This window comes from Trichosurus vulpecula, chromosome 4, assembly GCF_011100635.1.
Source record: "Trichosurus vulpecula isolate mTriVul1 chromosome 4, mTriVul1.pri, whole genome shotgun sequence".
Taxonomy (NCBI): Eukaryota; Metazoa; Chordata; class Mammalia; order Diprotodontia; family Phalangeridae; genus Trichosurus; species Trichosurus vulpecula.
The window spans coordinates 180,427,312-180,439,802 of NC_050576.1; the positions used below are offsets into that span (position 1 = coordinate 180,427,312).

The 12,491-nt window shown below is 45.8% G+C and overlaps 1 protein-coding gene across 1 annotated transcript in view; it reads right to left on the minus strand.

Moving 5' to 3' along the window:
• Positions 1-2,065: 2,065 nt before the first annotated feature.
• LOC118846937 (MYCBP associated protein) overlaps positions 2,066-12,491 on the minus strand; it is a 35,988-nt gene continuing 25,562 nt past the window's right edge. The window contains exons 10-19 of the mRNA XM_036755607.1: positions 11,942-12,053; positions 10,967-11,156; positions 10,442-10,629; positions 9,409-9,555; positions 8,824-9,216; positions 7,978-8,099; positions 5,828-5,943; positions 4,545-4,669; positions 4,191-4,370; positions 2,066-2,243 (exon numbers count right to left, since the gene is read on the minus strand). Coding sequence (XP_036611502.1) covers positions 2,121-2,243; positions 4,191-4,370; positions 4,545-4,669; positions 5,828-5,943; positions 7,978-8,099; positions 8,824-9,216; positions 9,409-9,555; positions 10,442-10,629; positions 10,967-11,156; positions 11,942-12,053 — 1,696 coding nt within the window. The 3' untranslated portion in view covers positions 2,066-2,120. The remainder of the gene's footprint in view (positions 2,244-4,190; positions 4,371-4,544; positions 4,670-5,827; positions 5,944-7,977; positions 8,100-8,823; positions 9,217-9,408; positions 9,556-10,441; positions 10,630-10,966; positions 11,157-11,941; positions 12,054-12,491) is intronic.

Consider the following 12,491-nt stretch of genomic DNA (forward strand, 5'->3'; position numbering starts at 1 on the left):
GTCAGGTGGCACAGTGGATAGAGTGTCAGGCCTGGAATCAGGGAGATTCATCTTCCTGAGTTCAAGTCCAGCCTCAGACTCTTAGTGGCTGTGAGACTCTGGGCAAGTCACTTAATCCTGTTTGCCTCAGTTTCCTCACCTATAAAATGAGCTGGAGAAGAAAATGGCAAACCAGTCCAGTACCTTTGCCAAGAAACCCTCAAATAGGCTCACGAAGAGTCACGCATGACTTAAAAAAAACTGAACACCAGCTACATAACACATGAAATGAAGTAGACATCTGGCAAATATCCAAGCAATCTCATCACTGTATGACATCGAGAATTTCATACTATACTTGTATATAGCAGGGCAGTTGGTGGCACAGTGGATAGAGCACTGGACCTGGAGACAGAAACTTATCTTCCTGAATTTAAAACTGGCCTCAGACAATTACTAGCTGTGTGACCCTGGGCAAGTCACTTAAACCTGTTTGCCTCAGTTTCCTCATCTGTAAAATGAGCTGGAGAAGGAAATGGCAAACCAGTCCAATATCTCTGCCAAGAAAACCCCAAATGGGGTCATGATGTGTCGAATAGGATCAAACAACAACCACCTGGATAAGTCACTTATCATTGTAGAGAATTGCTCTAGGCCATTCTCTAAGACTCTAAATTGCAGTGAGAGAGGAAATTTCCTTACTCGGAAATGAATAAAATCAAGCTCCAGTCCCTATTAACCCCAACCTTGATTTTCCCATCTGTAAAAGGACAGTGGTAATGCTAATGAAACCATCATCATAAATCACATGTGACTAAAGGCTGTGAGAAGGTAGAAGCCTGGAACTAAGGTCATAGTTTCTCCTCTTTTCCCTGACCCCCGAACTAAATAAGACTCATTGTCTAAGCTCAAAGCCTCTACCTAATGCCCAAAGCCCTCTAGGGCCACTGCCGCTTCTTCGGCTCAGCCATCACGGAGCAGAGCTCAGGACATCACCATCAGCATCATCACTGTTCCTACTATTGATAATAATAATTACAATGGGCACTTGAGGACCACACAAACACCTTTCTTCCAAAGGACTCTAAGCAGCACCCACATTTCATCTCTTCCTTCTGAGGGGTGGAACATAAATTATGTCCGAAATTTGATAGAGAGGAAAATTACAATTCAGAGAGACGAGGTAAGTGGGGAAGGGGATCTGAATCTAGGACTCCGTATTATATAGTATAATAATAATAGTTAACATTAATATAGATAGCACTTGAAGATTTACAAAGCATTTTACATATGCCAATTCATTTGAATCCCCACAACAACCCCGAGAAGCAGGTGCTACTGTTATCCCCAAGTTATAGCAGAGTAAATGGAAGCACAGAGAGACTAAGTAACTTGCCTGGGGACACACAGCTAGGAAGTATCTGATATGGAATTTAAACAAAGGAACAGCTAGAAGGATGACGACCAAAGCCTATATGTGATCTTTGAGAAGAATGGGTTAGGATGATTTACCCCAAATGGTTTTCAGCCCCAATTATCCCAGTTAGAATGGACTAATTATATGCCTTAACAAAGATACCCCCATTACACATGTGTATACATGCACACATACACACACACGTACACACACACACACACAATTGACATAGAACCTCAAAGCAGAGTCAGGTGAGGGAAGTGTAACTTTTGATCTGCCCCACCATGTTCCACTGCCCAGACATCCCAGATGCTGGCTTTTGACAACAAGATGCAGAGAAGGAGCTTCACGAAGCCAGCCTCAAGATACATGGGCCTGGGAAGCCTGAAGGAAGGCTACAGAATGGAAGGGACCAAACAGGGGTGACTCCTTCTCAAATCACCTTCATCAATGTCCCAACCAGTCCCCTACCAACTAGTTCTTCTACTTGTCACTCCTGAGGTCATTTCCTCCTGCCACATCATTCCCCTCTTGCAGTAGGATGCCCTGGGCTGGAAGGAAGCACTAGCTGGTGCCTGGGGAGATCTGAGTGTAGTGGAAGATGAGGAAGGACCCTGCCAATGACCCGAGTTCTCTGAGATCTAGAGAGATGCATAGAAGCAGCGGGAGTTGTGGAAGCCTACACATTTATTTTTATTTCCCTGAAGGCTGCTCAGAGACAGAGTCAGGCAGGAAAAGAGAAAGGTTTGAGAGGCTTGAGAGTTTCCAGCTGGGTTGCGGTGGAGGTCTTCAGCTCATCAGATAGGAGCATCATGTCAGTCACTAAGGAGTCCAGCAGCCCATAGACCTGAAAGACAGGGCAGAGCATATCAAAGACTGTCCCCGGAGCAGATAAGCCACCACTGAAAGGGAAATACACGGTGCAGAGAAGGGGAGGGACAGCCACCCCAGGAGCAACAGAGGAGGTGAAAAGACCCTTTTTGAGTTGGTTGGTTTATTTTTAACAAAACACCATAACCTTGGCTTGTTCCATATTAAATCAACAACAACAAAAACCTAACGAATTCTATTCCCATCCATCTAATTTCTGTTCTTTGTTAAGGAAGGTAAGGTTTTATGGGGTTGCAATATTCTATGTATTATTGTTTTGTATTTTGCCATTTTCATTTACTTTAAAATTTCATACTTAGTTTAGAATTTAAATTTTCTCTAATTTATTTCAATGTATATTTAATTAATTAGATTAATTAAATTAAATTATAATAATTTAATTAATAATTCAATGTATAATTTAAATGTATAGCACACATATAAAAATTAGTATGAGTGGTACTCTTCCATATATGAAAATATACACAGTTTCATATATGGAAGAGTACCACTCATACTAATTTAATTAGTTTTCCATACATGCAAACATTTCTCTCTCTGTGCACGTATACACACACACACACACACACACACACACACACCCCCGCTTATTTTTCCATAACCCTGCTAACACTGGGCACACTCATTTTTCCAGTCCAGGTTACCAGGGGACTACCCTCTACTTAACAAGGAGAACATACATCAAAGCTCATTGACATTAAAGGTAATAAACTGTCTCCCCAGACTTACCAGGGACTTCTAGGCTGACCTAGCACTGCCCACTGAGGATCCTTGAGTGATCCTTGACTGATGCTCAGCTTGTATCATGCCTTTCCTGTTAATCTTTGTCCCTGAAAGGCACTTGTCATCCCCATGAAATCCAAAAATTGGTTGAAAGGTCTCCCTTGATCAAGAGACAGGGCCAGGAACTTACCTGCGTGGACTTATCTTCTCTACAGTAGTCACCGGTCCAGGACCCAAGATCCTCTTTAAGCCTCTCCTAACACTAAAGAGATAATCTATTTAACATGGAGTAGTCCAAGGGATAGAGCTGAATTGGCTGAGGACCATATAGCAAATACCTCAAACATGCCTCTATAATCAGCAACACCCTAGGATTCTACCAACCTTAGCCTTAGTCATCACGTAGGACCAGGATTTCACATGCTTCATTCAGGATCCCAACAATTCTGAGATGTAGGCTCCCTAAGGCCAAAGCTCCCTTCCCTAATCACTACTCCCTAGCTCCCACGCCAGACCCCTTCCCTCCCATGCCCCTATCCCACTCTACCACGTCCTTCCATTGTGCCCTCTGGAATCCCCTTTCTGTTGTTAACAAACTGCCCTTCATATTAGACCTGCTCTGCACCCTTCCCTGTTCCAGAAATTGCTTTGTGCATGTTTTTGTATTTCATTTTCTATGTACATGTGTTTCCCCCCATACCTCTTCCCGACAGAATGCAAGCTCTTGGATGCCAAAGACTGGTTTGTGTTTGTGGCTTTTTTTTTATCCCTAGAGCATGGCACAGAGCCTTGTATATAGTAGACACTCTGTAAATGCCTGCTGAATCTAGCTGAATCTTGTCTCTACCCCCATCTCCAAAGAGGATACATCTAACTAACCTGGAGGAGTTAGGGAGTAGGAGAGGTCCTAACTCACTCTCTGATTTTCAAGTTAGAAAAAAGGTTCTCTCTTGAGTAGGCCCTTTTGAAATAAGTCATGCACTAGTGCTTTAAAAACCCTCACTTCCTAGAGAAATTCAACCAACTTTATGATGGTCCTCTCCCAAAAAATGGGATTCTCATGAGAAAGCAGAACCTGGAAAGGCAGTGGGAAAGGGTAAAGGAAAAATACAACACAGGAGACAGTGCAAAGAGGGAGAGGCCAGGGAGAGGAGGTCCTGCCTGCCTCTGCCAGGCTCACCTCGATGTAAAGCCTCTGATTATATTTCTCTTGGATTAGAGGATCTACTGGTTCAAATGGGGAGGCTGTCTGCTCACGAGGTAATTCTTCCGAAGATACTCTTTCTTTCGCATCCCGAGTTGGGGATTTCTGTAATTTCTTCTCTTCCCTTCCCCTGTGCTTCTTGCTGTTGGCACGATCCTGGAAAAAGTGGCCAGCGTTTTGTTAAGATAAATAAAAAGGGCAAGTTCATCCCCAGCAGCCTCTCTGAGAATGGTGGTAGTGATGGAGAAAGGCCCACCGCTGTGCGAGGTGCATCTTCCCCAGCTAGTGAGCTCCCCCAGGCCAAAGGCTCCATCAAGTTCTATGACTCACCTCTCTTCCTGGTGACTTTGCACCTCCTTTCTTCTCCTCTTTTTCTTTCCCACCACTCTGCTTCTTTTCCTGAGCCGCAGGTTTCCGTTCTTCTTTTCCAATTTTCCCAGATGGTTTTGCTTCGACTAAAGAGGAAATATTCCTGTGACACCCTTCTGCTCCTCCACACAATTCCCCAGGGGCCACTGGCTCTAAAGCTGAAGGGTATTTCCTGCTTAGGGGTACAGGATTTCTGCTGTTAAAAAGCCGGATAAAAGACACTTGTAGCACTGAACTGCAAAATGCCTCGTTTGTTCCAAATAAGGATTTTTAAAAAAAGCCTATTAATGACTTTTGTTTGTATATCACCTTCTCTGAGTCTATCCCTCCTCTTTTTCCTACCTAGTTGAGCCACAGGATCGATTCTTTTTGGGGATCAGGGGGACGCAATCAGGTTAAGTGACTTGCCCAAGGTCACACAGCTAGAAAGTATCTGAGGTCACATTTGAACTCAGGTCCTCCTGACTCCAGAGCCAGTACTCTATTCACTGCACCATCTAGCTGCCCCTCCAGGAGCACCTTGGTGGGACTTCATAACCTACATTTGGCCACCAGGGAGGATTCTTATAACATGAGAAATTAACCTGGGGGCTTCAACTTAACTGAGATATCTACTTTCCCCTCCTCCACCCAACTCAGATGACATTCAATTTGCCTGGGGTCCCACAAGGCAGCTAGGTGATGCAGTGAATAGAGTGCCTGACCTGGAGTTAGGAAGACTCATCTTCCTGAGTTCAAATCTGGCCTCAGATACTTACTAGCTGGTGTGACACTGGGCCAATCACTTAACTCCAATTGCCTTGGTTTCCTCCTCTGTAAAATGAGCCAGAGAAGGAAATGGCAAACCACTCCTATATCTTTGCCAAGAAAACCCTCAGAAGAGGTCACAGAGAGTTGGACACAACTGAAATGACTGAACAACAGCAAAAATCAACAAAGTAGATTGGAAAGCATATTAGCACTAACTAGTTTTATTGAACTGTAGGCCTATCTCCTCCCTTATCTTCTTTCCTCTGAAAAAATGAGGGAGTCAGATTAGATGAGTTCAAGGGTTCCTCCTAGCTGGGTAATGCCAGTACTCCCCAGGAGGAAGATTAGAGAAAACAAACTGTTCTAGACCAGACTCTTCTGCTAACCCCAACTGGGATTCAACTACAGAAAGTACAAAAATCCTGGGGAGCCAGTGTTTCCTTCTGTCCCTATATAGAGAAGCAGGGCAAGACTGAGTGCTCATCATATCTCACCTTGCTCCTCTTGGACCTCTAGATAGATGGTATCCTTCTCAGGCAGGCCGAACAGAGACTTCAGCCACATGGAATGGCTCACCAGACCATCAACTACATCGCGCCACAGCTGGAAACTAGAGAACATTTATCTTTTGGAAGGCTAGAATGTGTTTGGGAGAGAGACCCTGGAGGAGCAGCAGCCTTCTCCACCCCCGAGTCTGGGGCACCGCCTTCTAGAAGTGGTCAGGCCCTGTTCACTGCAGCTAACTCAAGAGACCAGCAACTCAAAGATGCTGGTTCCCTTACCCCACGTGGTCAGGAGAGATCCTGCTCCATCCACAGCCCCACTGTGCAACTGACCACAGCTTTGAGCAGAAATCTGGTTAATGCCGGCCTGACCGACCAGGTGAGGGTCAGAACCACTGAAATGAGGATAGAGGGGTTAGATTTAACCCTTGCCACCCAGCATCTTCAGAAAATTTACCTGTAAAGAAGTTCCTTTAGGTCCCAGAGGGCCTGTACTTCCTCTGGCCACAGAGGAAAGGTTCAGACCTTGGACTATACATTCTCACATGAGGACCTGGAGGACTATTTTTCTCAGTTTGGTTGCTGTTCAATCATTTCAGTCTTGTCTTGTCTTGTCGCCATTTCCTTCTCCAGCTCATCTGACAGATGAGGAAACTGAGGCAAACAGGCTTAAGTGACTTGCCCAGGGTCACATAGCTAGGAAGTATCTGAGGCTGGATTTGAACACAGGTCTTCCTAACTCCAGGTCAAACACTCTAACCATTGTACCACCTAGCTGCCCATTTTCTCAGACCATCCCACCCCTGACAACAGGCTGTCCCAACAAACTTACCAGAGAAGGAAATGTTTGAGGAGGAAAAACACAGACCTTGCCTGCTTGATGACCCTAAAAATCGGGGCTTAAAGTGTAATAATTATAATGAGTTGTTTCAGTGAATAACTCTGCTGGGAGGAAATTTTGCTACCTGGGTTTGGTCAGGTTCCCCAGTAAAGATATTATGCCATTTAAAAAGCTTAGCTCACATTCAGTTTAGAAATAAAAGTAGCACTCCATGGAGCACCCTGTCTCATGGCACGCCAGGTTAATCTCTCTCTGTCCTTCTGTTAGTCAAAAAACAATGAAGTAGCAGCCTTAGAATGTTCTCCTATGGTAAGCACTCACCAGAGATCAGCAGGGCAACAGAAGGAAATATGGTAGCCAGTGACAGAGTACAAATGGTTTAGAGCCACTGTTTGCCAACCCAAGTCAAAAGGGCTAGACCCCTGCCCCAGAGTTAGGGAGGGAGGGTTCTCTGTAACAGAGAAAAAAGGGGAAAGAGATTTTTCCTGTGGAGAGACAAGTGAGATTGTACTAGGCACGTTTCCCCAGGGTGGGGTGGAAGAGACGTCAAAGAATAAATGAATTATATACGAAAATGTTCGTAGCAGCACTTTCTGGGGCAGCAATAAACCAAAGCAAACCAAAGTGAAGCAGGCGGCCATTGACTGACGCACAACTGAACAAATGGTATTAATGCAATGGAATATTGTGGTACTCTAAGAAGCAATGAAGATGAGGAATTCAACAAGGGAAAATTTGCGAGAAGCAATGCAAAGAGAAGCAAGCAGAACAAACAGAAAAATATATACAACAATAATAACTGACATTCACTGAAATTCTCACAGGCTGCCCTCACAACAACCCTTTTAAGTAGGTACCACTTGTGTTACTCCCATGTTAGGGATGAGGAAACCAAATGTCAGAGAAATCAAGTGACTTGCCCAGGGTCACCTAGAGCTAATAAGTATCAAAGGTGTCATTTGAATGCCTGGCTCCAAGTGCAGGGCTCCAGCCTCTACAGCAGGTTGCAAAAAACCAACCCTCTAAGGCAGCTGGGTTTGGGTTAATGACAGTGATCAATCCAGGCCCCAGAGAACTGATGATGAAAACTATCTCCCCCTCCTTGGTAGATAAGTGGAAGCCTACGGGAGCTGAATACTGCTTATACTTTTGCCAGTCACTTTTTATTTCATTGGTCAGTTTTGCTTAACTGTTTTTCAATAAGGCAGTGGTATGTTGGGGAATGTCTAAGGCATCAATAAAACCTTTTTTTTTAAAATGAGGTGATTTATACCAGGAGGTGGGAGCGGGGAGCACATACCACATCTGGTACAGGAGGTCTGATTGCAGCGGCCTCTGCTCTGAGCATAGCTCCAGGGCCCCCTTGTTGAGTCTGGTAAGAGCATCCTCTCTCTGCTCCTCTTCAGGGAGATCCAACACTGCCTAAGGAGTCCAAAAGGACAGCAACTCTGCCTGAGTCCTGGAGGCCCCTGATATACCCATTATAGGCTCATAGAGGCACAGGACATGGTTAATGTTGACAGCTCCACCCCATGGAAGGAGATTCCACTTGGGACTCTCCCCCTGAAGTGGTTTGGTTATATCTGGGCCCTGGGGAGAGATAAAAGTGATCCTGGAATACTCGGTTCTGCCTCATAAGCATCCCACCACCACTACTAGGAGGCTGAAGATGTCTTTGAGGCATCCTGGGAATCTGTCCTCAGAAATACCTGAAGCTTGGCAAGTCAAGCCAAAAGTTCCAGGTGAATGCCCACAGCATACTGGACTGTGAGTAACGAGAGCCAAATTCTAGGCTCAGGATCTGCCATTTACTGTGGGACACTGGACATCAGCTTCCCTCTCTGGCGATTCATTTCTTCCTCTGAGAAATGAAAGAGCTTCCCTACATTCTCTCTATGGTCTTGACTAGCCCAGACATTCTATGATGTCTGTTCCTGTACCCCGGGGCTGCCCTTATACCCCAACTGTGAAGGAAATAGCTGGAGGACGTGCCTCCCCAGAGCCATTTCCAACAGCAGGGACTCTCCCTCTGCGCATGTGTGAGGCTTAGGATCTGTCTGGAAGCCTCTGACCCTGGGTGAAGGCACAATGTTGACACTATTCTGAACCCTTTTGGTGCCCATCCTGTACATTTCTAGGCCAATACCTTTTTGAAATCATCCACACAAAGATTCCACTTGGGATACTCAGGGATCGTTGTGTCTGACTCCTCGGGCACCTCCACAGCCTCCTCTTCTGGTTCCCTCTGGCTTTCGATCACCTTGAATATAGTATTCTTCTGGGGCAGGAGATTCGCCTTGGACTCATTCTTGGGTGAAGGACTCCCCTTTGAGCCCTTCTGGCTTTCCCCCACAGAGCCCTTAGCCTTCTCCCCTGTAATGCTCTTATCAGAACCCACTGGGAACTTTGGGACTATCACTTCCTCCTCCACGGGGGCTAGTTCAGCTTCCTCCTCTTCAGGGGGGGTCGGTGGGGATGGGACCATGTATTCATTCCACAATTCTTGGAGTTCTCGGATCACTTGATGCTGATAATGTAGCTATAAGAGAAATGGAGAATGAAACACACACACACACACACACACACACACACACACACACACACACACCCAGAGCTCAGGAACAGAGCAGAACCCACCCACACCTCCCTGTTGACTCATGGGGCATCCTGCTTCCTTGCTGTCTCCCTAGCACTTACACATCTGGGGCTGGCTGCAGGGTAGGCCCCATACCTGAGGGTTCCTGTAGCAGAACAGATCTTCCTCAGTGAGGTAGGCATCAACTGGGGATGAGGCTCGCTGCGTGGGCCAGATCCCTCTCAGCAACTCATTCAGCATGTCCTCCACAATGGTGACAGCTTCTTGGGAAGCTAGTTTGGCCTGAAGAAAGGAAGGAGCAGCATTAGCACTGAGCCTTTTGCTGCCCATCTATCTGTCCTGCAGACCTTCCATAAACCATGTCAGGGTGGATGCCTAGTGGAGGTAAAAATCCCCACTAATACAACCCAGTCCTCTCTGGCTAAGTCTGTCTCTTCCCTCCCCAGTCTCCCACAGCTGCTTACTGATGCAAAATCTACTGGGTATTCCCAAGCAACCCTGAAAAGTAGAGATCAAAGAATATAACACACATAAAGTGCTTTGTAAACCTTAAGGCAAAAATAAATTAAAAAAACCTTAAAGCACCATTTGAACGCTAGCTCTTACTACAGGAGAGACAAACTATTCTCCCTGCTGATATACATGGCCATCACCTTCACTGCGAGTTCCCAATGTGTAGGAGGCTCATTAAAATCTGCAGACTTGGGAAGAGATTCGTGAACATTCCTTACTCCTTTCCACCAACCAGCTAGAAATAACATGCCCAATAGCATGAATGTTAGGAGACAGCATGGAAAGAGCACCATAGTTAATATCTTCCATCGTGGTTCAATTAAGTAGTGTGTTTTTTCTGATTCTTTCAAGCCTAGTCTAACTTCTTTCAGAGTCTAACAGGTAAGGTTGAAAATACCCTTTGTCTGGCAGTACAAAGAAAGAGCCCTGGCCATGGGCCTGAAGGACCTGAATTCAAACCCCACCGCTGACACTAATGGCCTTGTGACCCTGGGCAAAAGGAATTTTCTGTTAAATGAAAGTTGCTGCTCGTTTTCAAAGATCAGTAACTCACCCCATGGGCTGGGGGTAATAGGATCACCATGAACACTGGCCAGGAAGGACATGAGGGTAATCTATCCAGCCTCTGCATCTGCCAAACTCACAGGTCCCTTACCTTCAGTAACTTTCTTTCTGACTTCAAAACGTCTTGGCTCAGGGCAACAGCCCGTAGAGTGACTTGCAGCAAAGCTCCCCCTAACAGTGTTGGGTGGGTTCCAAACTCCCAGCTCTCCCTGAAGATTCCCGCGTTCGAAGACATGAAGAAGAAGATATACTCCTTCGTTTCCCCAGGAAGAATCACACCTGAACAGGACAGGGACTCAGAGTCTCCCCAAAGTCCAAGTTAGCTGAGCCCAGAAGCTGTATCCCCAGATCCAGCACCTCCTCCATCTCTTGAAGGTGCGTGTGTGGCAGGGAGGGATCATGTCACTTCAAGATTCAAGCCCAGCCCCCTACACCAAGTCAGCTTTCATCTGGCCTCTGTACCTGTATATTCTCTCTCAAACAAGGCTTGGGTAGGGACAGAGAGATCAGATTCAGGGAAGCTGGGTAATGATTACACCCTGATTTCTTTCAGGGATGTGCCTGAGGTCAGCACCCATGTGGTCCAGGAAGGCCAAAGTAATTTTCTCTTATATACCTTCCTTGGTGTTGAAGTAAAACCGCTGCCGTTTGCTCTCCTTAAACTCTTCAAAAGCATCAGGCTGTTGCAGCCTCCTCCAGTCATACCAAACAGCTGAAGTGCCATTGTTTACAACTGTTAGGACAGAAGATGTTCTCTCCCCTTCCATGGTCTCAAAGGTCAAACGGACAGCGATGCCAATATGCCTCTGTGGGAGAGAAAGGGAACATTGATGCTGATCTGCCTCTACGGGAAAGAAGAGAGGAAAGTCAGTCTGCTCTGCCAGGAAAGGACCCTACTCTCAAATGGAGCAGTGGGGGCTGTGAAAGCAAAATCCTGATGGTGACTGCCTCAAGAGTTGTCATTGACAAGGCAAAGAGACAGAATAGGTTCCAAACTGTAGCTAGTAGCCCTGAAGTTAGTGCTAATTGACAACTTCCCACCTGTGAGGGTTCTTTAGTGCCCGGAGGATATCGTGAAATCTTTTTCCCTGAAGAGATACCTGTTTAGGGAGGGTTGACTTATATACTTGCTTGGAGGTAAAGCAGCAGGTAAGAAGGGCAGGAGGTAGGGGTGGGGGTGGGACAGTGAAAACGGCACTGGGGTTGGAGTCTGAGGACCTGGGCTGGAATCTTTGCTCTGTTGACTACTATCTGTGGGGCCTTAAACAAATCACTTAGCCTCTCTGCTCCTTGATTTCCTCATCTGGAAAATGAGTGGATTAGATTAGATAACCTCCAAGTTCCCCTCCAGATTTAAAGCTATGATTCTAAGGACCAGAGTACAATATTCTGTTTCATTCTTGTTTAAGTTAGTTCTGTTGCCATTTTCGGATGGAGGCTAAAAGTGTGATCAGACTGGAACATTGCAGTCTCCTTGTGATTTTGTCAAAGTCACCTTCACAGTAGAAAGGCCCAACCCTTTCTCCTGGGCTAGGCTTTGGTGAAAGACTCAGGTTGGGTTTAAAGGTACACTGAGGTATACAGGGTTTACCTCTCCCGGTGGTAGGTTACTGTCGATCCAGCATGCTGGTTTTCCACAAAATAGCAAAGAAGGACCAAGAAAAGGCATGGGAACCACATCGGGATACTCAGCTAAGGGATCTCTGGAAGACAAACCAATGACATATTGTCCTCAAGGGGGCTCATGTTGTTCTGCAGAACCCAGTGAGAGGGCAGCCAGGGGGCATTCAGATCAGGATAAAACTAGATGAGACTGGGAGATGCTCAAGACATAGCATCCTCATCATCAACACGCACTCATCAAGTGCTTGCTATGTGCTGGGTCCCATTCTAAATACTGATGATAGCTAGAGTGGTGCAGTGGACAGACCACTAGATTGGGAATCAGGAAGTCCTGAGTTCAAATCAAACCTCAAGATACTCCTTAGCTGTCACTTAACCTTTGCCTGCCCCAGCTGCCTCATTTGGAAAATGCAGATAATAATAGCACCTATCTCCCAGCAGGGTTATTATGAAAGTAGAATGCAATAATGATTATAAAGGTGTCAGCAACCTTAGAGTACTATACAAATGATAGCTAT